The 27,794-nt window shown below is 45.8% G+C and overlaps 1 protein-coding gene across 3 annotated transcripts in view; it reads left to right on the top strand.

Annotated features, from left to right (window-relative positions):
- Gnao1 (G protein subunit alpha o1) overlaps positions 1 to 27,794 on the top strand; it is a 151,943-nt gene that overhangs the window by 73,493 nt on the left and 50,656 nt on the right. For all 3 annotated transcript variants that reach the window (XM_048355561.1, XM_048355562.1, XM_048355560.1), the window contains exon 3: positions 7,986 to 8,127. In XM_048355561.1, coding sequence (XP_048211518.1) covers positions 7,986 to 8,127 — 142 coding nt within the window. The remainder of the gene's footprint in view (positions 1 to 7,985; positions 8,128 to 27,794) is intronic.

Genomic DNA, 27,794 nt, shown 5'->3' with positions numbered 1-27,794 from the left:
AGGTTCGATTCCCCAGCACCACATATACAGAAAACGGCCAGAAGCGGCGCTGTGGCTCAAGTGGCAGAGTGCTAGCCTTGAGCGGGAAGAAGCCAGGGACAGTGCTCAGGCCCTGAGTCCAAGGCCCAGGACTGGCCAAAAAAAAAAAAAAAAAAAAAATGTCATGGTCATAAGATGGCTTCCAAGAATCCAGCATTTAGCTCCTTAGGCAAGGGGCAGGGAATGGCCAAGTGAGAAGGATAGTGAAGGATTGGGGTGTGGAGGGGAGCGGTGGGCAGGGATGGAAAGAAAACTAAAGGCCTTTTTGTGAGGACCAGGAAGCAAAATTGTTGTTGTTGTTGTTGTTGTTGTTTTACCAGAGACAGCTCTGCCTCTGTTCACTTCAGTCCTATTGGCTTGAACTAGATCACAAGGCCACTCTCAACTGCAAGACAGGCAGGGAAGGAGCTCTGCATGGAAGCAGGCAATGGCTAATTTCCCTTCAGTTGCTCTTGGCAGTTGCTACTTTTTACATTGTGATTCTCATGTTCTCAACACTAGTTCCATCTCATAGTAGACCAAGAATTCCCAGAAGACAGGGAGCCACCTCATGAGCCAGCAGTGTGGGATGCCTTTGATCAGGCTGGGCCCAAATGTGGTGTGAGGAGACTCCAGCTAATGGTGCTTTACTTTATCACTCCTGTCCTTTCTCCAGGTCAGAATTGTCCCCTGTTAAAACGCCTTCATGGGTTTATTTCTCCTTGAAAATGATTTGTTATTCTCTCTGATAACAAATGCACTGTGTAAAAATGAAACAAGATAATGTAAAGAAGAAAGTAACAAAGCACCGAACACCACTACTCAAAAGTCGTGATATTATATTCTATTGTGGGTCCTCTCTTCCTCCTTCTCCCTCCCTTCAGCTTATATCCCCACTCCCCCCTACAATCACACACATAATTTTATGACTATAGCTGCACAGGATGTATGACACTGCACCCAGCTTTTTCATTGACCCTCATGACCCATGCCCTGATGGAATCTGTGCTCACATGTGCTATCTCACTGTTGATCTGTGCTCTGTGGTGCCAGGGCTGCTTCACACTGCTCATTGGATTTTTCTTATGACTAGGCATGATCATCAGTGGCCACAAAAGCACAACTCAGATCCCTGACCCTAACCCAGGTAGTCGTCATGAGAGGCTCAATGTTCAGACCATTTTAAAACATCATTAAGATGATCCAGAGTCAGAAAATCCAGCTCCTCAACCAGCAAACATTGTTCACTTGCTAAGCGAGCAGACCATACCCTAGTCCTAAGTATGCCCCTCTGACACCTAGCTCTCTGTCCCTGGTGGAGCTTGATGACCCTTCTTCCTTTCCTTGGAAGTGGAAGTCCTTCCAGCACTTCCAGCCTTCACACCCTAATTCACATCCTGTTCCTGCAGAGGACAGCCATGTGTACCCCATCTGTCCAGCTGCACTTTCTCTCTTACCCACATCCCAGATATACCAGTAATAATCATAGCTGGCCCTGGGCACTGTTGGGCACATGCATTCATTGTTCTGGTTCTGATCAGGACCCAATGGGGATAGTTTCTGTTCCAGTGCCCATCTTCAAGGGGTAAGTGAGGAAACAGAAGCTTTGATCAGTGAGGAAAATGGACCCATTACTCAGCCAGTGCCCAGCTTCAGCCCCACTGGGAATTTAGACTATGAAGGGATTGTAGTGGAGGACAGAGACTATCCCACTGTGGGAGAAAGGACATTTAACCAAGCTTGGCAATGGGAACAATCGTGTATCCTTGCAGCTTGGGTTTGTATGTTATAGACCTCTAGAAATTGGGGAGAAGACCAAATGTGTTCGTGTATTTGTTACAATCTCCAAGGGGCCTGTGATTCAGAGGAGAATGGGTATTGAGCCATATGGTAATCTAAGGTCCCTTCCCACTTGCAAGACTGGTTCTGTGACTACATAAGGCCAGTGTACATGGGGAGTCTTTCTGCAGCTGAGAGCAGTCCTGTTCTGTGAGGGGTAGCAAACAGCAAGAAAGCCCAAGTCTGGGTCCTCCCTAGTATCCCCAAAGTAAAAGAGAGGAATCCCCAAAGTAGCAAAGAGAGGAATGGAGTGTAGTGGGGGGCGGTGGGGGGGTGGGTAGATCCTCCCAAACTGCTTCTCGGAGAAAGCTGGGCCCAATTCTAGCAGGCATGGCTGCCAACATCCATCTCTCCCCATTTCCACTTGAGAACTCATTTCTCAGCAGCATTGCCAGGTTTCCTGAGTCCAGATGGCAACTTGGGTCCAAAGTCGAATTTCAGGGGTATAGAGTCAGACCTTGTCTAATCAGACTCCTACTGCCTGTGCTTCTCTGGCCTACTGGCCTCAAATACCTCTCAGAGTTCTGGTTCTGGGAGCACCTATGAGAACTGGCTTGGCCTACCTTGATGGCCTGGCTCTATTGGTATTAAGGAATCTGGTAATTGCTACTGCCATAGATGTGCACACGCGTGCGCGCGCGCACACACACACACACACACACACACACACACACACACACACACACCTTTGCTTCCCTTAATGAGCTCCTTAGAGAAGGGGTAGGCCTTGCACATTTTTGTACCCTTGGCTAGGGTAGTATTGTTCTACTTCACCAAGCACTGTCCAGAGCCCAGCACTATGTCAGGGATTGTGAGAGGGAAAGCAGCAACTAGTGAGATGTCATGCCAAGAGCTGACAGACTGGTGGTAAAGACAAAGAATAAATTTACTAGTAAACAATCTCTGATTATTGTTATCAAGGCACAAAGCATTTAATCATGACTATTGGGCATGAGTGACAAAAACCTGAGTCATATTAGCTTATACAAAAGTAAGAGGGAGATACTGGGACTTACAGTACTTAAAGTGTAGTGATAGAGGGAGCTTCAAACACAGTGTTATCCAGAAGCTCCCATGTCTCTGGGACTTGATTCTGTGTTCTGTCATTCAGCAATTCTGTCTGGGCTACAATGGTGTAAGAAGCCATTGTTTAAATCCCCACTTTTGGCCTTGCTGCCCCCAGGTGTCAGACTGAGCCAACCCCATATAATTGAATTTCCCTGGGTTTCACCTCCAACCCTAATCCTGAGGTCCACTTTCTTTGCCCAGTCCTCTAGACTTCAGACATGCTATAGCAGAAGTGCTGCTTCCCAAGCTGTACATGAAATCCCAGGAACCTCTGAGGCCTGGATTCAGAAGACCAGGTAGAGAGAAGCAGCCCTGCCTTTCATCATTTGCCCACAGGTCACAAGCAGCCCTCAGATGCTGCTCTACCAGTTATCAATTATGTGTCCCCTCTCAGCCTCACCTTTCTCATCTGTAAAGACGATATATGATCATTTTTATCCCCCAGGATTGTTTGGGAAATTGGATGACATGTAACAGGTGAAGCATTGAGCACCGAGTAATCCCTTATCAAAAGGCTGCTTTTGTACCAGAAATGAAAGAAATTCTATTCAGAGGACTTGCCTTTGGAATGTGAATGTTATGTAACCCCTAGAAGCTCCCACTGGTCATACACTCACTACATATTGCTTACAACCTCCAGATGGGTAAACTGATACCTGACAGGTTGAATCACATACACAGCTCATCAGTGACAGATCCGCCATTGCCCCTGGCCTGGCTATTTCCAAAAATTCAATCACTGCTCTTCTTTGCCTCTCTAGAATCATAGCAGGTCGGCGGGGGGTGGGGGGGAGTGGGGAGGGGAGGGCAAGACAGGCCTTTTGTGATACTTTAAAGGATATCTGCTGAGAGAGATTGGGGGAAGGAAGGGAGAATAAAACAAATGCCATTGGAGGTCTTAGGTCTTATACTTTAAAATGCACTGTCCCTGCTTGGTGGGATTACCAGTGGTATATGGTATTTTTCCTTGTCCTATATAGTGCATCTTTTCTTATGTTGAGTATCTTTTACTTTTCAATGCAAAGCAAGATGAGTATATAAAATTCTACCTTGAGACAGCAAACTGAATTTGAAGCTAATATAACCAGTCTGAGCTAGTTATAGAACTAATAATCATGACTTGGAGAAGCTCCCTCCACCTTAGTGCATAATTGCTACAGATCCTAAATGATGTGCAGAATTTCAAAGCTTTTTTCTCTTAGGTCATTCCATATACTAGCTGACGCCTACCAGGTGATATTTCACCTAGACCAGGGCATGGATGAAGTATGATAGAAATGGACCATGAACTTGAAGACCTGGGTTCTGGTCCTGACTCAGGCACTTCTTCCCTGCTGAAAGACACTGAGAAAATTACTGAATCTCTCAGCCTGTTAACTTTTCTGCCAAATAGGGTTTAAAAAGAAACTACCCTTCCTACCTCCACTAATAGGTATAGAAAATGGTAATCCCAACCCCAAGTAGAAGGTAATCCCACAAGCAACCTAGAGTTGGAAGAGCATTCTCAGGAAGGAAGCAGGATCTCGGGGTCCAAAACAAAGCACTGGGAATTTCCCTGGCTTCTAGGGCAGTACATCACTCCCATGGAGCCTACAGACATCCCATCTTCACCTCTAAGGAAAATGACAATTGTTTTGCTTTCACTACTTTTGTTTTTTGCTCTGGAGTTCACACTGTGTCTTGTCTTAGCACACATTGCTTTTAAGTCACACACTAGTTCTTTTTTTTCATATATGAGTCTTTCTGCTGTGTGCTTCCCTGCTATCCTTTGTGCTGTTCTTCTCCAAATCTTAAAAATGACATAAGCATTGTACATGATCAGCCTTCTACCTTCCTTTCTTTCTTTTTTGTTTTGTTTTGTTTTGTTTTGTTTTTGGGTCAGTTATGGAGCTTGAACTCAGGGCCTGAGCACTGTCCCTGAGCTTTTTTTCACTCAAAAATAGCACTCTACCACTTTGAACCACGGTGCTACTTCTGGTTTTCTGGTAGTTAATTGGAGATTAGAGTCTTACGTACTTTTCCCAGCTGGCTTCAAGCTGCAATCATCAGACCTTACCCTCTTGAGTAGCTAGGATTACAGATGTTGCCACTGGCTTCTGGCTTCTTCCTTTTTTTGTCTCCATTTGGCAGTTTTTTGTTCATATGCTTTTCTGTGTGATGGCCTGATAATCCCATCCAATGAGCTTTTTAATTCAGCTCTTGTAATCTTGTCTTTTTAAATCTTCCATTTCTCTTTTATTTGCATTCATAGCTTCTTTTCATTTTTAGAAAATGTATAAAATATTTGTACATCTCTTTTTGTTAATTCTGTCATCTCTGTCATTTCAAATAGCTAACTAGTTTTTCTCCTAGTTTTATAGGATACACTTTCCTGCTCTTATGTATATCCAGGAATCTTTTTATTGGAAGGTGGTACTGTCAATATCATATTGTTGACTGTCTGGATTTCACTGTTCTCGGTACTTAAGTTGCTTGTGAACCAGCTTGGTGGTTCCCCGCCAGCCTTGCGCTTTTAGCATTGTCAGGGTTGGCCTCGGGAAGCTTTAGGGCTACTTCAGTTCAATGACTGTGGCTCTGCTCCTCTTGGACCTCTACTGAAGTCCCCAGCATCCCCTGTAGGCACTCTGGCTGAGGAGAATTTGTACATTATCCCAGCCTTGGGGGAATTCTAGAAAGTAGCAGTCTGAAAACCCACTGGAGCTCCTTTTTTCACGGGTAGGTAGTTATACCCAACTTGTAGGGTCTCCCCCTGCCCAGTCAAACCCCATAGGTGTAACATGTAGATACTTAGAGCTCTTTTTCTCCAGTTTCTTCTCTGTTCCAGCCACCTCAGCCTTCTGAGTACTAAACTCTGTTTCCGCTGCTCCCTGAGTACTGCTGCTCTACTGGGGCTTCTCTGCCTGTACTGTGGTCTCCCAGTACCTCAGTGGTCACCTTCTCCCAGGATCACGGCTCTGCACTGACTGACCAGTATCTGGAAAGTTTGTTTCCTGTGTTCTATCCAGGTTTCTGGCCTTGTGCAGTGGGAGCTAGTAATTCCCTCTGAGACCTCCCTGGGGTAGTGTACTGTGGGCTTGACTAGCTATGGACTCCCTCAAGAGACTTCTCTAAAAAGAGATATAGGGCTAATCAAAAATCAACAAAAAGCTATTAGGCTCATTTGGATCTACTTCTTAGAGAAACTCAGAGTAAAGATGAGCCAAGCATCAAGTCCAATTTTGTAACTGTGTTATTAATGCCCATCGACTGATGACTAGATAAATAAAAAGTGACATATTTGAATAAAAATATTATCAGTGATAAAAAAAAGAACAAGCCACTAAAACATGCCACAACATGGACAGATCTTGAAAGCAACATGTTAAGTTAAACAGTCACAAACACATATGTTATAGGACAAATAAACAAACAATGTAGATTGGTAGTTGCTTAGGGCTGGAGTGCAGGGTTTGGTGATTGCTTCTAGGTACAGAAGTCCATTTTAGGGGAAGAGGGACAACTTTGTTCTAAAATAAGATTGTAGTGACTTTTTAATACACTATGAACAGCCAGTTGACTGGTTTAAGTGGGTGGATTGTATGGTATATTAATTGTGTCAATGAAGCTATGTTTTACAAGGATTACTGGTAGTGTTCTCCTGCACTAAGGATAATGAAGGAATAAATGGGACTGTGCTCAGCCCCGTACATTGATGTGTACATATGACATGTGGCATTAAATCTTGTTCTGATTGTCTTTTTCTATTACATCATTGTAACATGGTTCTTACAATGTTTTGGCGTGGTTTCCCCTTTCTAATTTCAGTGAGCATTAAGTGACCACCATGGAGAATGACATGCCCCTGATGTGTGATGTCTCCTCTTCAGGCTTTGTTTCCCGGTTGAACACAGGGCTTGGTGGTTAATCTCAGCTGAGGCAGAAAAGTAGGGAAAGCCCTTCTGCTGATTTTTCTGTTTTTATGTAGTTCCTCATTTAAAGTGAGTTGTCCTACCTCTATTAAAGCACTGTGAGTGGGCTGGGATGTGGCTTCATAATAAAGTGCTTGCCTCATATGCCTAAGGACCTGGGTTCAATCCTCAGTACTAAGAAGAAAAAGCACTACAAGTTGTCTGTCATTGAGAAGTATAAGCCAGGCGGCAGTGGCTCATGCTTGTAATCCTAAGGATCTAAGATCTAAGGATCGAAGTTCAAAGCTAGCCAGGGCAGAAAAGTCTGTGAGACTCATCTCAATAAACTACTCAGAAAAAGCCAGAAGTGGCACTGTGGCTCTAGTTGTAGCACTAGCCTAGAGCACAAAGAGGCTCAGGGACAGTGCTCAGACCCTGAGCTCAAGTCCCAGGACTGGCAAGAGAGAGAAGGAGGGGGAAAGAGAGAGAGAGACAGAGAGAGAGAGAGAGAGAGAGAGAGAGAGAGATTATTTGCAAACTTACCAGTCTTCAGCAATATGCCACTGAGTAATGTGCCTCAGTTTACATAACTGAGCTTTGCTTAAAATACCAACAACCGGGCTGGGGATATGGCCTAGTGGCAAGAGTGCCTGCCTCATATACATGAGGCCCTGGGTTTGATTCCCCAGCACCACATATACAGAAAATGGCCAGAAGTGGTGCTGTGGCTCAAGTGGCAGAGTGCTAGCTAGCCTTGAGCAAAAAGAAGCCAGGGACAGTGCTCAGGCCCTGAGTCCAAGCCCAGGACTGGCCAAAAAATAAAAATAAATAAAAATACCAACAACCCACATGTACTGAGCATTTTCATTTTTGCCCATCCTACCCTAAGTGTTTTCAAGTATTAGCAGCCCTTCATCTCTTTCACTTTCTATAAGGAATCTGAAAATACTACACTTGATTTTCTTCCAATATTCTGCTTTTCAGACTATTTTTCCATAATTTGGATACTTTTTTGCCTTCAAATTTCATAGCATACTGAAGCAACTCAGTAACCCATCAGTCCTACAGAACCTAGCTAAACTATGAGGTGGCCCAGGCTTCCCATGCCTGGGGTTCTTGCATAGAATGAGAATGAAACACTCATGACGTGTGGTGTGTGTGGCTTTTCTGCAGGATTATCCACGAAGATGGCTTCTCGGGAGAAGATGTGAAGCAGTACAAGCCTGTCGTCTACAGCAACACCATCCAGTCTCTGGCAGCCATTGTCCGGGCTATGGACACTTTGGGCGTGGAATATGGTGACAAGGAGAGAAAGGTAGGATAGGAGATGTTCCCACATAGTATAAGTTCCTGCTCTTGGGCAATTAACTTGGACAGAAAAAAAATATCTATTAAATGAAATCTACCTTGCTGGCCTCCATCTCGCTTCTGCATAGCTTGCCTTGTTGGTGTCTGAGGGCAACCATTTGAATTGGCTCGCTCTTGTCCTTTATACCAAGGGATTTGCTTTCTGCCTCGCCTCCAGTAAGTGTGAGGCCCTCCTTTCAGCAGAAAGTCAGTGTCCTAGAACCAGGGACAGCTTTTCAGTTGGGTTTCTAGATGTCTGATAAGTGGTTAATAGAACAAGTGTACAAAAGCCTCTCATTTTCAGTGTTCACATTCACTGTAGAGCTGAAGATTAGCGCAAGGGTGTGGGAGCCAGAGGGAGAAAAAAAACAGTCTCCTAGAGTTCTGTCCAGGGGAGCACTTTGGCCTTTGTTGCACAGAATGGAGAATCTAATCATTTTCTACAGATCTCAAGCCTCGAGAAGGGAGGAGATAGAGGCATCTGATTGCTGGACCTGTTTTGGAGCCTTAATAATTTGAATGTGTATGATCCTAATTTTACTGAAAATTTATACCCCACATAGGTGAAAGCCATCCTAGCCTTGTTAGATCTGGTCAATTATCTGTTAAAAAAATAACTTTAGATATAAAATCTGAGATTTTATGTGCAAAATCCTAATTCCATGGGGCAGAGTTATCCCAGCTTAGGCATTGGCTCCTCTGGTTCCTGGGAAATTGTGTGACTGAGAATGTGTCCACAGAGCCTAGTGTGGGGAGCTGTGCTGCTCCCTGGAAGCTGACCAGGAAGCTAGTTGTTTGGTGGAAATACTTCTCCTCTAGGAGATCAGCTTTGGTTTTGGTCATAGAACCAGAGCCTGTGGAAAGAGGAAGGGGGCACAAGACTAGGAGGAGGGAGGTGGGATTCTGACTATTTTTCTTCCATCTTCTTTCCATTAAGCACATACTGTGAACTTCCATGTGCCAGTAGTTAGACTGTGGTGGTGATACAGGAGTGGGCACAACAGGAATAGCCCCTGAGAAAACCAGATTCTCTGATGGTGGCAGTGAGCCCAGGCAAGCTCAGGGCCTTATCCATCTCACACTGATAGCAACTGTCTTGCTGCCAGCCTCTGTGCTGAGCCCTTTACTTTCTGAGCACCATGCCCAGAATATAGTAGGCCTTCAAAAAGCATCCCTTGAATGGCATTTGCTCTCCCAGTACTCAGGAAAAAGGAGAGTCCCAGGAATGTCATCCCTAAATGAGCAAGTGGATGTTGACTGTGCAGTCGTGTGTGTGTGTGTGTGTGTGTGTGTGTTTGAAGCCCTGTGCACACACAGGGCATGTAGATTGAGGCCTTTGAGAAGCTGATCATCATGTGAAGATGGAGCTTACAGACTGCATGAGCAATCCTTTCTACTGGGTGGTCAGGGGAACCTTCTCGAGGGAAGAGGCATGAACAGCCCTTTTGAAGCCTTAGTGCAGTTTGACAGGTGCAGGTATTAGTGAAGAAAGGTGCTTGGGCAAACAAGCCCCAAATACAGACAGAGGCTGGTAATATTGGAAGAGCAGACCAAGAGCAAGAATAGGATCAGAGTACAAGGTGTAGGCAGGAAGGAAGAAATGAGTAAGGCCACATTTGATGGGCCCCAGAAGGCATGTCAAGGAGTTTGGGTTTCACACTGCTGGCAGTAGGACCCATTGATAGATTTTGAGCTTGAAAGAATGAGATGAAAGTAAGATTTTACTGCATTCTTCTGGTGGCATGGGCAGAGTAGACTATTTGGAGAAAGGCCAAAGGTGAGGAGGTAGGTCCAAAAGCTGCACAGTAGACCATGTGTGAGAAGTGTGAGCCTAGGTTAGGGGTTAGAGAGGAAAGACAACAGAGAAAAGTGTGCTGACAAATTAATAAGGCTGGTGATTTCATGGCTAGTAGATAGAAGGATAAGAACCAAGAAACGGAGGCACTAGTGTTATCACCTGGAGGAGTGGATAGTGAAGAAGCCTCAAGCAGAGTCACAAGGCAGTGACTCTGTCTTCAAACCTAGGACTCTGGCCCTTCCCCACCTCAGTTGGCAAGGCTTCCCTTGTCTTGCCCTCCCACCTCCTTCTCCCACCATCCCTTGCCTTCAGCTTTCTCCCTCTTCCTCTTGACTATATGGGACCATCTCTCTGCCTCTCCCTTTATTTCTTCCTTAATTTTGGTGTCTCATGGCTTCCTTTTTCCCCCTTGGGACCTCTCTCGCTTTTGCCCTCACTCCTTCTTTCCCTCCTTCTGGCTCCCTCCCAGGTCATCACTATGCAAATTAACTGGCACTTTCTAGCCCGGATTTCCACTTCTTCCATGCTCAGCCTGGGCTGGGGCCTGCTTCACAAGAGCAGATGGGCCGGGCTGGGGACTGGCCTGAGCTTAGACACTGGGAGAAAGGACAGTAGTGACTGGATAATTACAGAGTTAGGAGATTCACTTTGGCCAATGGAAAGAGGAGAAAGGAAACTCTTCCAGTGATACCATGTGAATAAATTCAAACACACACAACACACACACACACACACACACACACAATTAGATATAAAATACATATGTGTTTATATATATCTTTGCATATCTAAAATACATTATCAACTAATATATATAGTAGTAATAGTAATACTAACTAGTGTTGGGGCTCAGAAGAAAAAAGATAACCCAAATATGGTATCTTCCCATGCTAATAATATTAGCACATTGAACTGAAGGACACTGGAAGAGCCTCAGAAGCAGTCTCCTGATTTTCTTTTGCTCTCCTGCTCTCCCTAACCCTTACCCCCAAGTGATCATAGAAACCAGAAGACTTCTTCCCTAAAGCAGGTTATATAAAATAGAAATGTTGCTTTTAAGTTGTATTTCTATGTAAGAGCTAGCCATAAATAAATTCTATCTGTCTTGTTTAATAGTAAGTAGATAACAAGACTCTCATTTCAGAAGGGAAAAAAAATCTAAATAGATAGGCCTCTCTGGCTTTCCCCGTCAGTTTGTTTCATTTTATTTATTTAAATTTATTTATTTGTTGTCAAAGTGATGTATAGAGGGGTTACAGAGTTTCATATGTAAGGCAATGAGTACATTTCTTATCAAACTTGTTACCTCCTCCCTCATTTTTCTCCCACCTTCCTTCCTCCCCTCCAAGTTGTATAGTTGGTTTACGGCATATTGTCTTGTAAGTATTGCTGTAGCATTAGTTCACCTTTTACCCTTTGTCTCTCAATTTTGATGTTCGCCTTCTCTTCCCTGGTTGAAATAAATGTATATATAATACCCAGGGTACCAAAATCAGTTACAGAGGTCATGCCCTTTTTGTCCAGTCACATTTCTGCACAGCTGTTCATTCTTCTTTGTATGTAGGCATAAAGATAGATATTTTCTCTAGAACTCTGGTTCTGCATTTCTGAAGGCTGCGTCATTATCCAAAACTTTAATTAAAGAAACATACTGTGTTCTCTCTTGTTAATCTCTTTTTCCCCCTATGGGAGTATTGGCTTCAACTCTTAGTGATGGGTAAGGACAAATATCAGACCTTCTGCAAAGTAATGCCTTCAGTTTATATACAGCTTTATTTAGATGAAAAAAAAACTATGGTTTTCTTTCTCTCATCCCTTCTAAAAAAAAATAGACCTACATGCCTAGCCTTCAAACTTAATTATAAAGTCCTTGAAAATAGATTGTATACTTTAATCATCTAACACGATGCTTGACATCAGAAATATTAGGTAATGGGTTCAGATCCCAGCTCTGCCGCCAACAGCTGTGTGTCTCTGGGTAAACTATTTGACTGCTCTAAACCTTTATGATTTGGCTAAAAAAATTTGTAACCCTAATACTGCCCATATTCAACCTTTCTAGGAGTAAATCATATAGTTCATGTAACATGCCTAGGACAATTCTAATCATACTAACTGTTGTTCATTGTTTAAAAGAATTCATTATTAAACTATTGATTCATTATTCACTCAGCAGCCTAGTAAGAATAGGCATAGTATTATCTACATTTTTCTGACTAGAGATAGAGGTACAGGCACTGAATTGGCTGCCCAAGGTCATTGGCCTAAGCAAAACCAGGAATCAGTGCTGGCTGGAATCACTACCTAGTACTCTTTTGCTCACCAGGGGCTTCATTAGAACTGCCATCCCCCCTCCCCCCAAGATAAGGTAGATGTTTGGAGAGCAGAATCAAATTTCACACCAAGTTTCCAGAATGTCATTGGATCTCCTCTGGTGAAAGAAATCTTGACATTTAAGTAGCACAGAGAAACTCTGAACACTGTCTCTTCCTAGTCATGGTAATGTTTGTGGTAGCATCTCCACAGCCCAGTGCTGATCCCCTTGCAGTTTGCACAAATTCTAAAGTAGACAAGAACAAGGATGCTATTTTGGCCCTGCTCTGCCTGAGTTCCATGGAGCCTGGGGACAGTTCAGGGGGAGTTGTCTGACCTAATGGGGATGGAAAGGAGACAGATGAGGGCCTCCATACCCATAGCCCAAATCTGAGACCAAGAAGAGGCATAAGCAACCTGTAACAGATTGGGCACGGAGGCTTTCCACATATGGGAACTCATAGCCTAACTCTGCCTTAACCTTTTGGCCTGTCCAGATTCAAACCCTTCTCATTCTGGCATTCCATTCTGTACATGAGGCCAAATGGTTCATCTGGTCCAAACAGAAGAGCCTTATACAAGGGAACATATGGCAGACCCAGGACCAGAACGTGAGGTTCCCTGAGTCACTGTTAAGTCTGTTCCATCTCAGCAGGCTGCCTTCACTCAGCCAACTTACCACCTCAGGAATTTTGTTGTTGTTGTGCTTGTTTGTTTCATGCTGTCTATCAGTCAGTTTTCCCACAAAATTTATTGAGCACATCTTTCCTGAAGACCAGTGGATAGGTGACAGGAATGGGTACAAAGGTTCAGGGGCTCCCAGTTGTGGGCAGACATACAGCTCAGATGAGAAAGTGAGCACCCAATTGCTGAGGCTTCCACCAGCTCGATAGCCCAGCTTCCAGGATGGGGTGCAGCCATGTCTGTCCACACCTGGGCTCTGTGGCTAGGTTAGGCCCAGGCATCTGTTGTTTAGGTCCTGCAGACCTGGCCTGAGGTGATAGCACCAATAACTCTGATCTTCCTTGAAAAGAAAGAACCAATTCCAAACAACAGAAGCTTTTGAGATGGGAAGAAGAATAGACCAAATTCTCTAATTTGGGAGATGTCGCTCAGCATCTCTCCTTAGAGTTTTAAGAGTTTTGGGTCTCCTCAGCTGCAAATGGCTGCTCCCTCCTCTGAGCAGGCTACACTCCTGCTGCCCCAGTACTATCCTGTGAGTCTGGGAGAGTAGGGCAGTCCTATTCATCCGCAAGTCCCTACATCATTCTGCTTCGTGCCTAGCCAGGGTCATCATCTTGCTGGCCACTGATGAGTCAGAGAGATCCCACTCATCCAGCAGCTGCATGCCCCTTTTGGTCCAAGCGTTGGGTCAGGTGCCAGGGGTATGTATGCCTGAGAACAGGATGGAAGGTCCTTACCCTGAAACAGACACACCCTGAAACAGACACATCCATGGAGGGGGGAATGAAAGGAGGTGCAGAATGTATTCCTCTTCATGCCTTCTTGACCCTCTCACCAGTCAGGGTAAGGGTGGCCTCCTATGTCCATTGATCCATTTTTCCACTCCTGTACTTACTCACTGGAAGGAGGGCAGAGACAGAATTGTGTATTTTCATGAAAATGCAGCACAGTGAGGCATAGTGGGGCTTAGATTGTGGGGCTTGGCTGCCCAAATCAAGTCCAGGTCTTATACTTCTTGATAGGAAACAACAAGACAAGATTTGCATGCCTTGCCTTCCTCAGGCAGTTGGATGATGATGGTGATGATGACGATAATGATGATGATGATGATGATGATGATGATGATGATGATGATGATAGTGGCCTACCTCTTGGAGGTGCCTGTGTATGAAATGATTCAGTAGGTGTAAGCTCTAAGAGCAGTACTTAATATACAGTAGGGAGAAATCAGTATTAGCCTCATGTCCCTCAAAGAAAGGGACACCTATCCTGATTTTAAAAGGTTAATTAAGATATGATATAAGAAATGTGTCCAATGCCTAGCATATGAAACTGTAACTTCTCTGTACATCACTTTGACAATAAATAAGAAAAAAATAAAAATAAAAAAGTAAAACAAGAAACAAAGGATATGATGCTGAAGCCACATTTTAGAAGAGGGCAGTGTGATCTAACTAGTGTGCAAATGGCTGAGAGCAGAGTGGGGAATGCTGTTTTTGCTTAGATTTAGGCCTGTTGTCCATTACATTCTAGACAAGTGACCCTACCAGTAATGGTCTAAACTATGAAGATGGCCATTGTTTCCTCAATAGAGACTGACACTCCCAAAACTACTTCGAAAGCCATGCAACATAGTGTGTAAGGCAGGGCCCCTATAGCAGACAAGGAAATCAGTGACAAGGAAATAGCCAGGCAGCAGGTGAATCCTGGTAGCACAAAGCTCCTATCAAGAGTGTCCCCCAGATGGGGCCTAGGCAAGCAAAGTCAAATGTTTCCCATGTTGCAAGCCTAACACCCTCACCTCCCACCCCTCTGGAATGTTGGGCTGGCTGGTCACTGTAGAAGCCCCAGCCAGCCCTGGCCTCTGTCTGGACTTGCCTGCCTTCACTGCCAAGCCACAGAGTAGAGTGGGGTGTTCAAGGCTGGGCCACCATCAATCTCTACATGTTCATTGCCAGCAGAAAGGGATATGGGATTTTAACAAGAAAGAAAAGTAAAAGGAATCATTAATGAAGGCTCCAAAAACAATAAATGAAAACCACAGGCAGTGATGCCTTGCACTTGTTCTCTCATTTCCTCCCTCCCTCCTTCCTCCTCTCTCTCTCTCCTCCCCCCCTCAAGTTTTCACTCTCCCCCCTCTCCAGAAGCCCCAATTACTCTACAGTGATGGTAGAAAAAAAGTTTACATATGTTTACATGTAGAAAAAAATGTTTACATGTTGCAGATAAACCAGTGAGCCCTACTGAGCCCTTCCCTTGAATGTCTGACGTCCCATCCTACCCCCATGACTACCTGGCTGTCCCACAGGAAGACTGAAAGCCTTGTCTTGAGACAGAGAACATTGTAGGCATATCCTTTGGGCTCACAGTTGTATGTGTGTATGTATGTATATATATGTTGTCAAAGTGATGTACAGAGGGGTTACAGTTTCATATGTAAGGGTGACAAATTCACTGCCACAAGACCTCACTGCCTTAGAAGACATAGAGAACAGCTGAGAGATGCTTGCCTGGCCAGTGCCATATTTTGGAGTCCCAGAAAGACAAAAAAACGAAATCCTCCAAAACAAGATCACAAAATTGTGATCCATTTTAAATGTATGCTTCGCAAGAAAATAATATTTTGAACCCACTGAAATAGGATGGTATGTAAGTATTGCTCCCTAAAAAGTAATTTACAAAGATACTACTTCACAGTATGGTGCTGGCCATGAGGTACTTTAAAGGGACACTGGTTAGCGCTTGTGGTGACTCTGTTGCCTTTTACCCCAAATGATATTATTTAGTCTAGACTCCTCATTGAACTCCCTTTGTGGCCTCCAGGGAGGAGCCTAGAGGACCAGCACAGTAGATTTTAACTATCCAAGGGTTCTGGGAACTGAGCAAATTTGAGGTTTGCTGAGATAGTAGCACTATGAGGATGAGTCACAGGCTGGTAGGAATGGCCAAAGTGGTCAGACATTCAAGGGAAGGGCTCAGTGGGGCTCACTCTGGTTTATCTGCAACATGTAAACATTTTTTTCTACATGTAAACATATGTAAACATTTTTTTCTACCATCACTGTAGAGTAATTAGGGCTTCTGGAGAGGAGGGAGAGTGAAAACTTGAGAGGGGTGGGAGGAGTGAAAGAGGGAGGAGGGAGGGAGGAAATGAGAGAACAAGTGCAAGGCATCACTGCCTGTGGTTTTCATTTATTGTTTTTGGAGCTTTCATTAATGGCCCAGCTCAGAAGCCCTTCTGGTTTTGAAAGAGGATTACATTCCCTCTCATGCAGAGTGGGGGGGTGTTCATCATCTTTTTAGTACTATCATAAAATTCCTGTGGCAATTACTTTTTTTTGGCCAGTCCTGGGACTTGAACTCAGGGCCTGAGCACTGTCCCTGACTTCTTTTTGCTCAAGGCTAGCACTCTGCCACTTGAGCTACTTCTGGTTTATTTCTATATATGTGATGCTGAGGAATTGAACCCAGGGCTTCATGTATACGAGGCAAGCACTCTACCACTAGGCCATATTCCCAGCCCTGTGGTAAGTACTTTTAAGAGAAAGGATAATTCTGACTCACAGATTTGGAGGTCCTAGTCTAAGATTTATTTGGTGGTCTCATAGCTCTGGGTTTCTGGTGAGTGTGTCATGCTAATGGTTGGGGTAGTAGCAGAGCAAATACATTTACATCATGAACGAAAGAGCAAAAAAGGAAGAGGAAATGACATAAGGAACTCCCCACAAGGCCCTACCTCCTAACCACACTGTCTTGTGGATAAAGCCTTTAGCATATGGACGTTGAGGTCCACGGCACTGTGACTTCCCTAGGAGGGCAGATACAGTATCCAGCTCATCCCCACGACAAAGGGCTGTCCACACACACCTGCACCTATTTTGCGCAGCTCCCCCTTCCCCTTTATCTGACAGGAAGCCAGCAGCAATCTGACACTTGTCTCCCAGACTCCTCTGGGTAGGTTCTGACACTCTGGTTGCAAGGAATAGCAAAACCAACCAAACTGGCTTATTAAAACAAAAGCAGTCAATTGGGGGATGGAGATGTAGCTCACTGGTAAAGAACTTCTCTAACATTTACAGGGCCTTGGGTTTAAACATCAGCACTGAAAACACAGAACAGTTATAACAAAAATAAAAGTCAAGTGGCCCAATGATTAAAAAGTCCAAAGGTACAGCTGTAGGTAAGTTTTGATCCTCCAGTTCAGGTGATATTCCTGGCTTTGAAACATCTCTCTATCCCATCCTACTGTGTAGTCCTTACCTCAAACTCTGCAGGATCTGCTCCCCACCCCATACAGTATACTGGATAGAACTTAACTCATCATTCCTAACCTGATGTATACCTTAGGACATCCCAGAGCACCTTGTGTACCTGTGCAGCATCTTCCCTGGGTACCATCCAAGTCCTAGGAGCCTTCTTCCTTGTTGGCCTCAATCAAACCAGAGGACAACTTCAAATTAATTACTGTGACCAAGAAGATGCAGTGCTTTCATTGATTGGGTGATGGGTTCCTGGGACAAGAGTGAGTGTCTCATAGGAAAAAATAGAAAGTCATGAAAAAGGAAACAGAATCGGAAGAAATAGATGCTGGAGGGGCTACCACAAGACATACCCTAACTTCTCCTGGACTTTGGCCCTGCCTGCCCTGGTGCAGAATGGACTCACATGGTATTAGTGGAAGACCAGCCAGTGATTAAGTCATCATTAAGATTCAGCAGGGCTGTCCTAGATGCTAGGTGCTGTGGGCTACCTTGAAGAGCATGGAAGCTGGTGAAGGTTCCCAAGCAAGGTGAGAGGAGTTCCAGGCCTCCAAGGATGACTGGAGAAGACACTAAGGACTGAATGTAAGCCACCAAGGTGCCACCAAGGTAGAATCCTACTTCTGTGAAGGGAGGCTGGCTCTCAGCCTTTGGGGATGGAGCCTAAGAGTACGATACGATGAGCCAGGGCAGAGAGAATCCTGAGCCTTGGACAGTAAGTCTGAAGTAAAATGACATGTTCCAGCCAGGTCCACTAAGGAAATTTCCAACTCCCCTGCCCACCAGGTCAGTCCCCATGAGCTGCTGCTGGTCACTGGCTCTTGGCCTACTTTTGGCCCATACCATGTAGAATCTGTTCTCCTTGGCCTGACACAAAAGGTTTCCTACAACCCAGTCCACTCTTGTAAACCATAATTTCCTTTATCCTTTCCTCCCTGCTAGCTGGAAGGGGTAGCCAGAGCAGCCTGAGACAGCAAACAGACCCTGAATGTGACAGAACAAAATAATAAAGCCCCTCCACCCCCCATCACAGTGGGCTGCTCTGGCAAGTGAAAAGGGCATTTCTATCTTAATTAAATGGCTGCTACCCATGGGGACTTTTGATAGGTTTCTATAACAAATTATACCAAATATAGCAGTATTGCTTCCATTTTTGAGATTAAGAAAATGGGGTACAGAGTACTTAAGGAACTTGGCCAAAGTCACAAAGCTAAAATATGGGAGCTGGCTTTTACTCTGAGGCCTGATTCCCAAGCCTGTACTTTCTGTGCCACCACACATGTCAAGCATGTACTCTGTGCTTCTCCATGAGCAGATGCATAATCCACGCCCTTCTCACCAGGCTTCTTGCTGCAGAGTGGAATGCTTGGATGTGGTCCCAGGAGGGAGGTGTCTGGGAGTCAAGGACGTCATCATCAGGTCTGTAGACTGAAAACAGTGCTCCTGGTGAGTGCCCTGGCCTGCTGGACTGTGCCCAAAGAGCCAGTACAGGCTTGGGGAGCTGCCCTTCCTTCCCTCGGCTAGTAGTCACCAGGGGAGCCAGCTGGTCTCACCAGGCAGGGAGCAGCACTGCTTTGGGAAGTACAGCAGGAAGGAGAAGGGAAGGAAGACGTGGCAGGGCCACTACAGAGTTGGAAGCTGGACTGAATTCAGCAGTGAGCTATTTTCGGGCTGAGCCCTGGGGACCTCAGGCCAGAGATATTGGGGGAGGCAAGTTTGTCTGTGCAAATGATCCTTCCTAATCCTCATCTCCTTGAGAAGCCATCAGCTGCTTCTGGGCTGAATTGGGAGGACAGAAGGAGAGCTGGGCCTGCTAGCACTTGTGCTGGATGATGTGAGCTAGCTATCTGGGCCAGAACAGGACAGTAGAGCTTGTTGTATTTCAAGAGCAGCATACATGGTTATCTAATCATCATAAAATTATGGTATAAGGGAGATGAGGTTACAGATCTCTGGATATGCAGTCTGGAGGTGATTCCCTGGAGGATTGTTCAATGTAGGGAGGCTAAAGACGGCCTCAACTGTATTGGTTATGGTTATGTTGCTTCCCAACAGATATCTGCAGAGTTTAGCTTTGTGACAGGCAATGTGCCCCAAGGCTTCACAATCCAGCAGGGCAATATGGCACAGGAGTTCCATGTTGGACAGACTGTGGGTAGATCCAAAATGAGGCCAGTTCTCTCGCTGGACCAACACCCCCATCTTGATCCCCTGACACCTTCAGTAGCCTCTTGGCTTCCCTCCTTGCTGTCACACTCACTGTCCCTCATCTTCTCTCACAGCCGCAGTGAACATCTCCAAAGGCAAGCTATGACCTGGCTTAAAAACTGCAGTGGCTTCTGGCTGAGCTAGGAACAAAGCCAGATATTCCTTCCATGCCTAGAAGCTCTTCTCACATGGCTGGCCCTCCCTGTTCCTTCTGCCTCATCTGTCAACACTGTCACCCTCAATCAAATGGGCTCCAGTGACAATAGACTTCATTCAGACTCTCATACGTAGTTGGGACTCCCTACCTCAGAGCCTTTGTACACACCATTCTACCTGTCTGAAACAATCTCCTTTCTTATCTTCCCTTTTGTTTGATTCATTAATACTAACTCCCCCTTTTTTTGTCAGACATGTCCTTAGCTCAGACCAGGCCAGGCCTACTGTCAGGACACTAAAGCTGGACTACTGAAGGTTGTGCAGCTGCTCACCTCTTAAGCTCCTGATGAGCAGCACACCTGCTCTTCCTCCTTCACCGTGGTGTGCCATGCTTACCATGCTGCCCCCTGCACAGCAGGGGGCACAGTACATATTTCTCTGCATATGAATTAATGAGTGAGCAAACAAGCCAGTGCTGTCAGGAGATGAGACACTTTCAGCTAGAGGGAGTGGGGAGTGGCATTCACAGAGCTATAGGTGGTTCTCCTAAAAATGACAATGCAGCTGCCATTTCAGAAACCTTTCCTCTGTGCCAGGCACTGGTCTTAAGTCTCTTCCTCACACTGGGACCCCCCAGTGGGTAACCGTTTCCACTGAGGTAGCATCATCTCCAGTGTTTCCCCAGGAGTTGTTGTGTAGTCTTGTCTATCGCTCTCTTCTTTTCCATGTCCCTCTCTTCTTGTCTCTACTTCTAGGGCTTCTCTCCCACAGCTTCCCTCCCAATCATCAGGTTCCTGGACCTGTGACTCTGTGCCAGGATCCTGAGCCAGGATTCCTCCAACTCAAGTCCCTTGGCATGATGAAGTGGAACTTTTTTTCTCATCAAGCCAGCCTGGGAACAGTGACTGCATCTGTTCATGGGGACCATGGCACACAGTCCCTGTGGGGAATAAGAGCCATACTCCTCAATTTCCAGTAACCATATCAGCCCACCTCCATAGCCCCAGACCCAGAGGCATCATTACTCAACCTCTGCTGCCTGCTTCCCTTGCAGCATAGAAGCCCTGGTGGGACAAGTCAGCCTTTAGCTAAGAAGAGGCCTATGGCTTGGGCCACGGAACTCTGCTGCCCTCATCTCCTGCCACCTTTCTTTGTTGTTCTTCTCTTGCCCCTAAGAGTGTACCATTTTTTTTAATGATCTATTATTATTCTCAACCTACAGATGAGACTGCAGTTCACAGTTCAAGGACAAGGCACTGCTAAGTGGTAGACTGAATCAAACTCAGCAGCTGGGCTGCAGAGAGTGTGCTTTTCACCCCATGAGGAAGAGGGCTAGCATCATCCTTTATGGCCTTCCCTCCAGGGCCATCACTGGGAGCCAGTCTCAGACCAACCAATGAGGTGTGTACATGGTCAATAACCAGCACACACTGAGAAACAGGGAAAGGACCAGCCTCAGCCAGTGTCACAGTGACTCAGACATCGGCTGTGTCCCAGCTGGCTACTATGTCTACAGAGCCACAAAGGCTTCATCTGCTCCTGAGGCCTTGCTGGCCACATGGTTAAAAGAGTGTAAGACTGCTCCAGTGTCTGTAGGCTCCATGTCTAGCAGCTTCTGAGCTGTGTGGGGCAAGAAGAACAAGGCCTCACCTCCGCAGGAAGGCTGATTTCCCCTGGGGAAGAGTGGCAGGGAAGTGGGGGGGGGGGGGAGCAGGGAGGGGCAGGAATGGGAACACACATAGTTCTTTCCTTGAGCTCCCAGCCCTGATGGTGAGAGGATGGTAAGGGGCCAGTGCCCCCTCAGTATGGTTTTCCAGCACGTGCTCAGAGGGCAGTATAGGTAGCCTAGGAACCCAAGGAACTCAGAAGGCAGGGGCTGGGGTCTCTGTCCAGTGACAGTTTGTCCTGACCCAGAGCATGCCAGCCCTAGGCTCAGTACGCAATTGCGGAACACTGACCCTTCACTGAAAAGCCAGGCCCAGCTCTGTCCCAAGCCATCTATGAAACAGCAAGCAAGTCCTTTACCCTACAGGCACTCAATTTTTTTCCATCCATTACATCTGAGGAACCAGATCTAAGATCTCCCCTCCCCCAACCCACCCCCATTTCAGTTCTATAAATTCTAAAAAGTTCTATAAATTCTTCTGGCAGAACTTAATTGCTAAATTAAGGTGATTGCCAAGTACAAAGCTCTTCCTTTGTATGGAAAAGAGAAAGAAAACCAAGAGTTCCAAAGGCAGGACACGTGTGTGTTAAGTTCAAGATTAACTTTCCCCCAAGGAGGGAATAGATACTCTGAATACTGCACTCAGCTGGAAAGGGAGCCCCTCTTGAGCCCCCAGTGTGTGGCCAGGGACTATAGCCCAAACAGGCTAGGCTCCTGCCTATGGGGATGCAGGTGTGGACAGTATAGGGCAGTTTTAAACTTACTCTTTTCCTCACTCACATTTGTCTTTAAAATAAACTGACCATAGGCAAAAAGGAGGGGTGGGGGCACGGCAGGGAGAATGTAGCAGATTTACTACATGTCCACTCTAAGAAAAGTGGAAGGCTGGTCCTTATGGAGAGCTTTAAGGGAGGGATGTGGGCTTCTAGGGGGGGAAGGAGGTGGCACAGGCTATATGCACAGTAAGCAAGGGTTTGCCTATGATGCCAACAGTTCCCTAGGCAACATGCCTATAGCCAGGTGTCCCACCCCCAGTCTCTTCTTCCTGTAGAAGATCCTTCCCCAGTAGGACAGGGATGCCAGATAGAAATGTCATATCTGTGTCTACTATTTGCATACTAAGGTAGATTAATGGAAATTCTTTTCCAAAATGATGGCATGTTCAAGCCATTCTTGTGATCACAGAGTCTGCAGTTTCTCCCCATAGCCAGTTTGAAGTGCAGCAAAGAAGTGTATTTGGAATGAGACATTCTATTTTCCTACATTGGCATGCATAGGCCACCATGCTATCAAGCTAAAGCCCTAAATCAAACAGGAAAACACTGTCAAGTGTACCACCAGTGCCTTTGTGTCGAGGGTAACCATGTCTCAGGGGTGTGGGAGAAAATGAAGGGCCATTGAAGCTGTCAGTTGCTGTCTGATTGGTCCGGGGGCACCAGAGTGGGGTGGGGAGCAGAGGGTGGATTTCAAGAGCTCTTTGCTTGGGCAAGAGTGACCTGGTAGAATGTATAGAGCAGGCTCAGTGGAGGCAGGAAGGCCCTTGGGCAGCTGGATAAGGGCACTGTCAGAAACGGTTTGCACATTCTGTTGATTGGCTCACACACCAAACCCTCAAGCACATGGACAAGAGTCCCATGGCATCATCAGGATGTGTGGAGCTCAGAGCAGAGGAGATGCTGCTACCAAATATTTCTTCCCTGGTCAGGTCCCCAAGTCATTTCAGTAGCCTCTCCCAACCCTTCTTCAACCTCCCCCGCTGCCTTGGCTGCCCTCCCCCAATCTGTGCTCCACACAGAAGCCAAAGGAGCTGGTTAAATTTGTATCCAGCCTCCTGCTGAAAAGCAGCCCTTAGCACAGCATCCCCTCCTATCAAGAGAAGGCACTGCCTGTCTCTTGCAGCTCGTCCTAGGCTCTGCCACAGCTTGAGTCTTAGTGCTTTTGTCTGACCATCTTCCCCTCCACCACCCACCCCTGCCCCCAAACCCATATCTTCTGCACTCACATCCTCTGGAAGCCTTTCTTGGCTCCCTGCCTCTTAGGACCTATATGGTACCAGTTAGAATCAATTGCAGCACAAAGCTCAGAGTGGGCAAGTCATCCATGGACAGCTGTTGTTCCTAGTGTACTCAGTTTTCTTGGGCCAGAATGCTTATTACACCTTCCAAAGCTAAGAAATCCCTCCTTCCACCCTTGTAGTTCAATCCAGGAAGCAACTACTGGTGGTTCCTGCCCTGCCCTGCCTGTAGTTCTGGCTGTTTCTTGGGGCTCTGGCCTCCAGAACTGAGCATCCCTCTGTGATTGCTGCAGTCAGTGATTTTGACATCCAGCCAGGCCCAGTCCTCCCCAGCTTGGACCTGAAGAGAGTCAAGACAACAGAGGACTCCATCTGTGTGGTCTGTTACCATATGTGGACATTGGCCGATCACACAGCTCTACAGGTAGCCCCCGGGAGCAGGAACTCTTTATTTCCTACATCCAAGCCCTGGTCTTAGCACAAGTGCAAATCCTTTTTTCTTTCATTATCACAGTCCAGTGTGACAATGTGGGCAGGAGATGGGGGCACACTGTTCCATGCAGCCAGTAGCCAGCTCCTCTCTGTGGGCAGTGACTTCACCAGCACTCAGGTAAGGGTCTTCTGCTGTACTCCTGACCCAGATGAGCAAACTGGGAAAGGAAGACACAAGGAAGGTTGCAAGGAATGGGAGTGTTTGGCAGGCCTGCATTCAGTCTTGTGGGCACACCTAAACTGCAGAGGAGTATGGGACTGACTGGCTATGCCCTCAGGAAGAAAAGGCAAAGTGCTTTTGTTGACAGCCCATTCGGTATTCAAATATAAGTTCCATCCAGGTGTCTGCCCGCCTATGGAAGAAGCACCCTCTCCAGTGTTGTAGGAGGCCCATTTTCTTGGTGCCTGTGTCAGCTGCCCACTCCTTACTTAGAGTTGGCTGAGTTTCAATGTCTGAGCAGTTAGAGGACTGCTCCTCAGTGACATGACAGAGCACAGCTGAAGATCCACTGTGTCAGCAACTGCTGTGTCTGAGCTCCCCCAGCTCTGTGAAGAGAGCTGCTCTTCTGAGACTAACACAGTCACTGTGGAGCACTGCCCATGGTGGCGAGCTAGACAGCTGCAGGGACTCCTCTGTGTTGGCAGTATTTCTCTGAAATAGCAGGTGTACTTTGGTGAAGTACAAGATTACATGGTAGCTGGATAAACCTTTTTCTTCCACTTTTGTAGTTGTATATGAGTTGTAATGTGTATTTGAAAAGAAATCAATGTATTAAATCCATAATCTCACATATACTTTAGATGAAGCTCGCTGGGCACAGTGTGCATCCCTGTGATCTCAGCTACACAGGAGACAATGGTAAGAGGATTGTGGTCTGAGGCTAGTCCCAAGCAAAAATGCAAGACCCTATCTGAAAAATAACTAAAGCAAAAAGGCCTGGAGTGTAGCTCGAGTGATAGAGTCTAGCAAGTATAGGGTCCTTCATTCAAATTCTAGTACTGTCAAAAAAAAAAAAAAGGCAGATGAAAGGCTTATTTCAGGACTATACAGGTACATAGAAATAAAAGTGATATATGAATGGCAAGCTTGGGGCTATTGGAAAGAATGAAAAGACTGGTGCCTGAATGCCTTGCTTAAACTATAGCTCTCCCAATGCTGGAGTGTTTGCTAACTGTCAGATGTCTGTACCTCTTTTCTTCTCTGTAGCACATCCATCACCATACTGCATGTAAAGTATAGGATGGTTGGTAGGTCAAGTGCTCTACAGTACCTGACACAGATTACCTGCTTGGTGCATGTGACATACTAACTTTAGTAGGAAACTCTCTGTTTTATCATTTGACTATGCTAGCAGTCCCATGACACTTTGTCAACAAGCAAACAAAGTCCCTTGCCCAGTTGGTAGTAGAGCTGTGTTCTGACCCCAGGTGTGCTCAATTCCCACTAATTTACGAGGCTCACTCTAAGCAGGCCTCATCCCTCTCTAAGCCTCATACTTCCCATGCGTGCCAGGTGTGTAGGGGACCAGCTTAGTGCTTTTTGTGGGACAACTCTTGCAGAACTTAAAGGATACTCTCTTTGCTCCAACCATGGGCTTTGCTTGGATTTTATTTTCCTAGCCACAAGTGGGCTGGATGGTGCAGTCTAGGTGTCTCCAAGCTCTTAGATGCTTCTGAGATTTCTCCCAGGTGCTCTGGATTCTCACCACTTTCTCTCCATAACACTTTCTGCAAACATGACCCAGAGTTAGACCATCATTTCTTTACCTAGCCATCTAGTGGTTGTGCTTAAGTTGTTTCCATTCTGGAACTGTTATGAGCAACACTGCTAGAACATTCACATACAAGTTTTTGTGTGGACATTTTTTCATATGTCATAGTACCTCTCTAGGAATGGAGTTGCTGGGTTATACAGGAAAGTATATCAACTGTGTAAGAAAGCTGCAAGTACCTCCTATATGGCTGTACTATTTAAAACTCCATCTGCAATGTGTAAAGTTCCCATTGCCTTATACTCTGGTCGACATTTGGATTGCCACTTGATTTTAGTTATTCTAGTGCGTGCAGTGGCTTTTCACTGTGGCTTTCATTTGCATGTCCCTAGTGACTCATGCTAGTTAGCACCTTCTAATATGCCTTTTGGCCATCATGTATCTTCCTTTGTAAAGTGTCTGTTGAAACCTTTTATCCTCAGCTTTTATAAGGTTGTTTGTCTTATTAATGAATTTTAGGATTTTTTTATACTCCTATATACAGGTTCATGCCAGGTATATGTACTGGGGATATTTTCTTTCAGTCTGTGGCTTGTCTTTTGAGTTAGCATTTCTAAATGGATCAATTAATTAATGTTGATTGTGAACCCTCAGGCTTCCCCTTCTCAATCACACTTCCCTTTTAAGTGCTAGAACCCTTTCCTAATTATTCCTCTTTGCTTGTAAGATGTCTTTCTCTACAGATAAAGAAAGGTCTGACATTAGAGGACAACTTACGGATTCTGGGGTCTGTCCTGAAGCTAAATCTCAGCCATATGGTTCACAAGTAGAAAGTCTTTCACCCCTCATCTCTGAGCCTTGTTCAGTTTGGGGGTGTTTTTGTTTTTGGTGGGGGTCTTGGGGGGTGAGGGATGTTGCCTGTTCTGAAGCTTGAACTCAGCCTAGGTGGTATCTTGGAACTTGTTTTACTAAAGGCTAACACTCTACCTCTTGGGCCACAGCTCCACTTCTGGCTTTTTTAGTGGTTAATTGGAGATAAGAATCTCATGGGCTTTCCTGCCTGGGCTGGCTTTGAACCACCATCCTCAGATCTCAGTCCCCGGTAGCTAGGACTACAGGTGTAAGCCACTGGCACCTGGCCAAGCCTTGTATTTGGAGGCCAGGAAGTAGGACTAATAAGTCATCAACCTATTCCTTAGGTTATTGGAAAATGAATTGCTGTGATGATTGTGAAGCTTGCCTCAGGAGCCCACCACCTAATCAGGCACATCAAATCTGAGCTGTGTCTGTTATCACTCTATCATTTAGACCATCCATACCTCAGCCCCAACCCATGCAAAACTCAATTCCAGATGCTCAATGCAGGCTCTTCCACCTTCCTCTCTATATAGTAAACATCAGCTTTCTCCCACTTACACAAGCTGAAACCTTGGCCTCCTCCTCCCCCTTCTACATCCCACTTCCCGTTCTAGAGATGCTCTTGAATCAGCCTCTTCCTCCCCTGCGCAGGCCACTGTCAGTCAGGCAGCCTTGCCTCTCCCTAATGCTCTGGAATAGCTCCTTACACCAGCATAGTGCCCCTGCCTCTGCTTCCCTCATCTTCCATCCTTCCAATGCTACCTTTGCCAAAGGCTGCCTTTCTGAATCTGAATCCAGGAAACACAAGGATCCTGCGGTAGGTGTTTGGGGGAGACCACTTTGTAAGGGTAAGGCTGGGCTGTCACTGACTTTGCCTCTAGTTATAAATAACAGGCTCTATTCTTAGCCAACTAGCAGTTTCTTCTCCTCCCCTACCTCCAGAGCTTCCATCAGGACTTTGGCTGTCCTTACTGGAGACAGGCCATTTCTTGGCCTTTGGCAGTACCCATTCCTTTGATACGTGATCAGAAAATTCAATTACAAAACCAATTACTGATTTCCTGAGCTTTACAAGGGAGACATGAAAGTTTGATTAAGTTTGAATTCCTCTTTGGCTGATTGCCGGCCAAGGCCAAATGGGCTTGTGGGAGATTTTTCTCATTGATTCTTTTTGTTGTTGTTGTTCTGTGGCAGAACCCCTTGGATGTGGGGGAAAGCACACTGGTTTTGTGTTGTGAGGTTTTTAGTAACTCCCCCTTACTTGGTGAATGGCTCTTCCCCTGTTGTGATGCATGAGATGTAAATCCCCCAAGACTGGTTGCCAGAGTGACAGGCTCTGGAATTGAGCTCGGCTAACAAAGTCCTTCAGCTTTGAAAGGAAAAGCATTTGTTTCCCATACATAGTCTGCATGGCTGCCTGCGGGAACAAGGGTACAGAGTGGTTCACTGGTCTCTCAGCAGTGAAGTGGCTGAGT

The sequence above is a fragment of the Perognathus longimembris genome, chromosome 10, assembly GCF_023159225.1.
Source record: "Perognathus longimembris pacificus isolate PPM17 chromosome 10, ASM2315922v1, whole genome shotgun sequence".
Taxonomy (NCBI): domain Eukaryota; kingdom Metazoa; phylum Chordata; class Mammalia; order Rodentia; family Heteromyidae; genus Perognathus; species Perognathus longimembris.
This window is presented reverse-complemented; position numbering and strand designations above follow the sequence as displayed.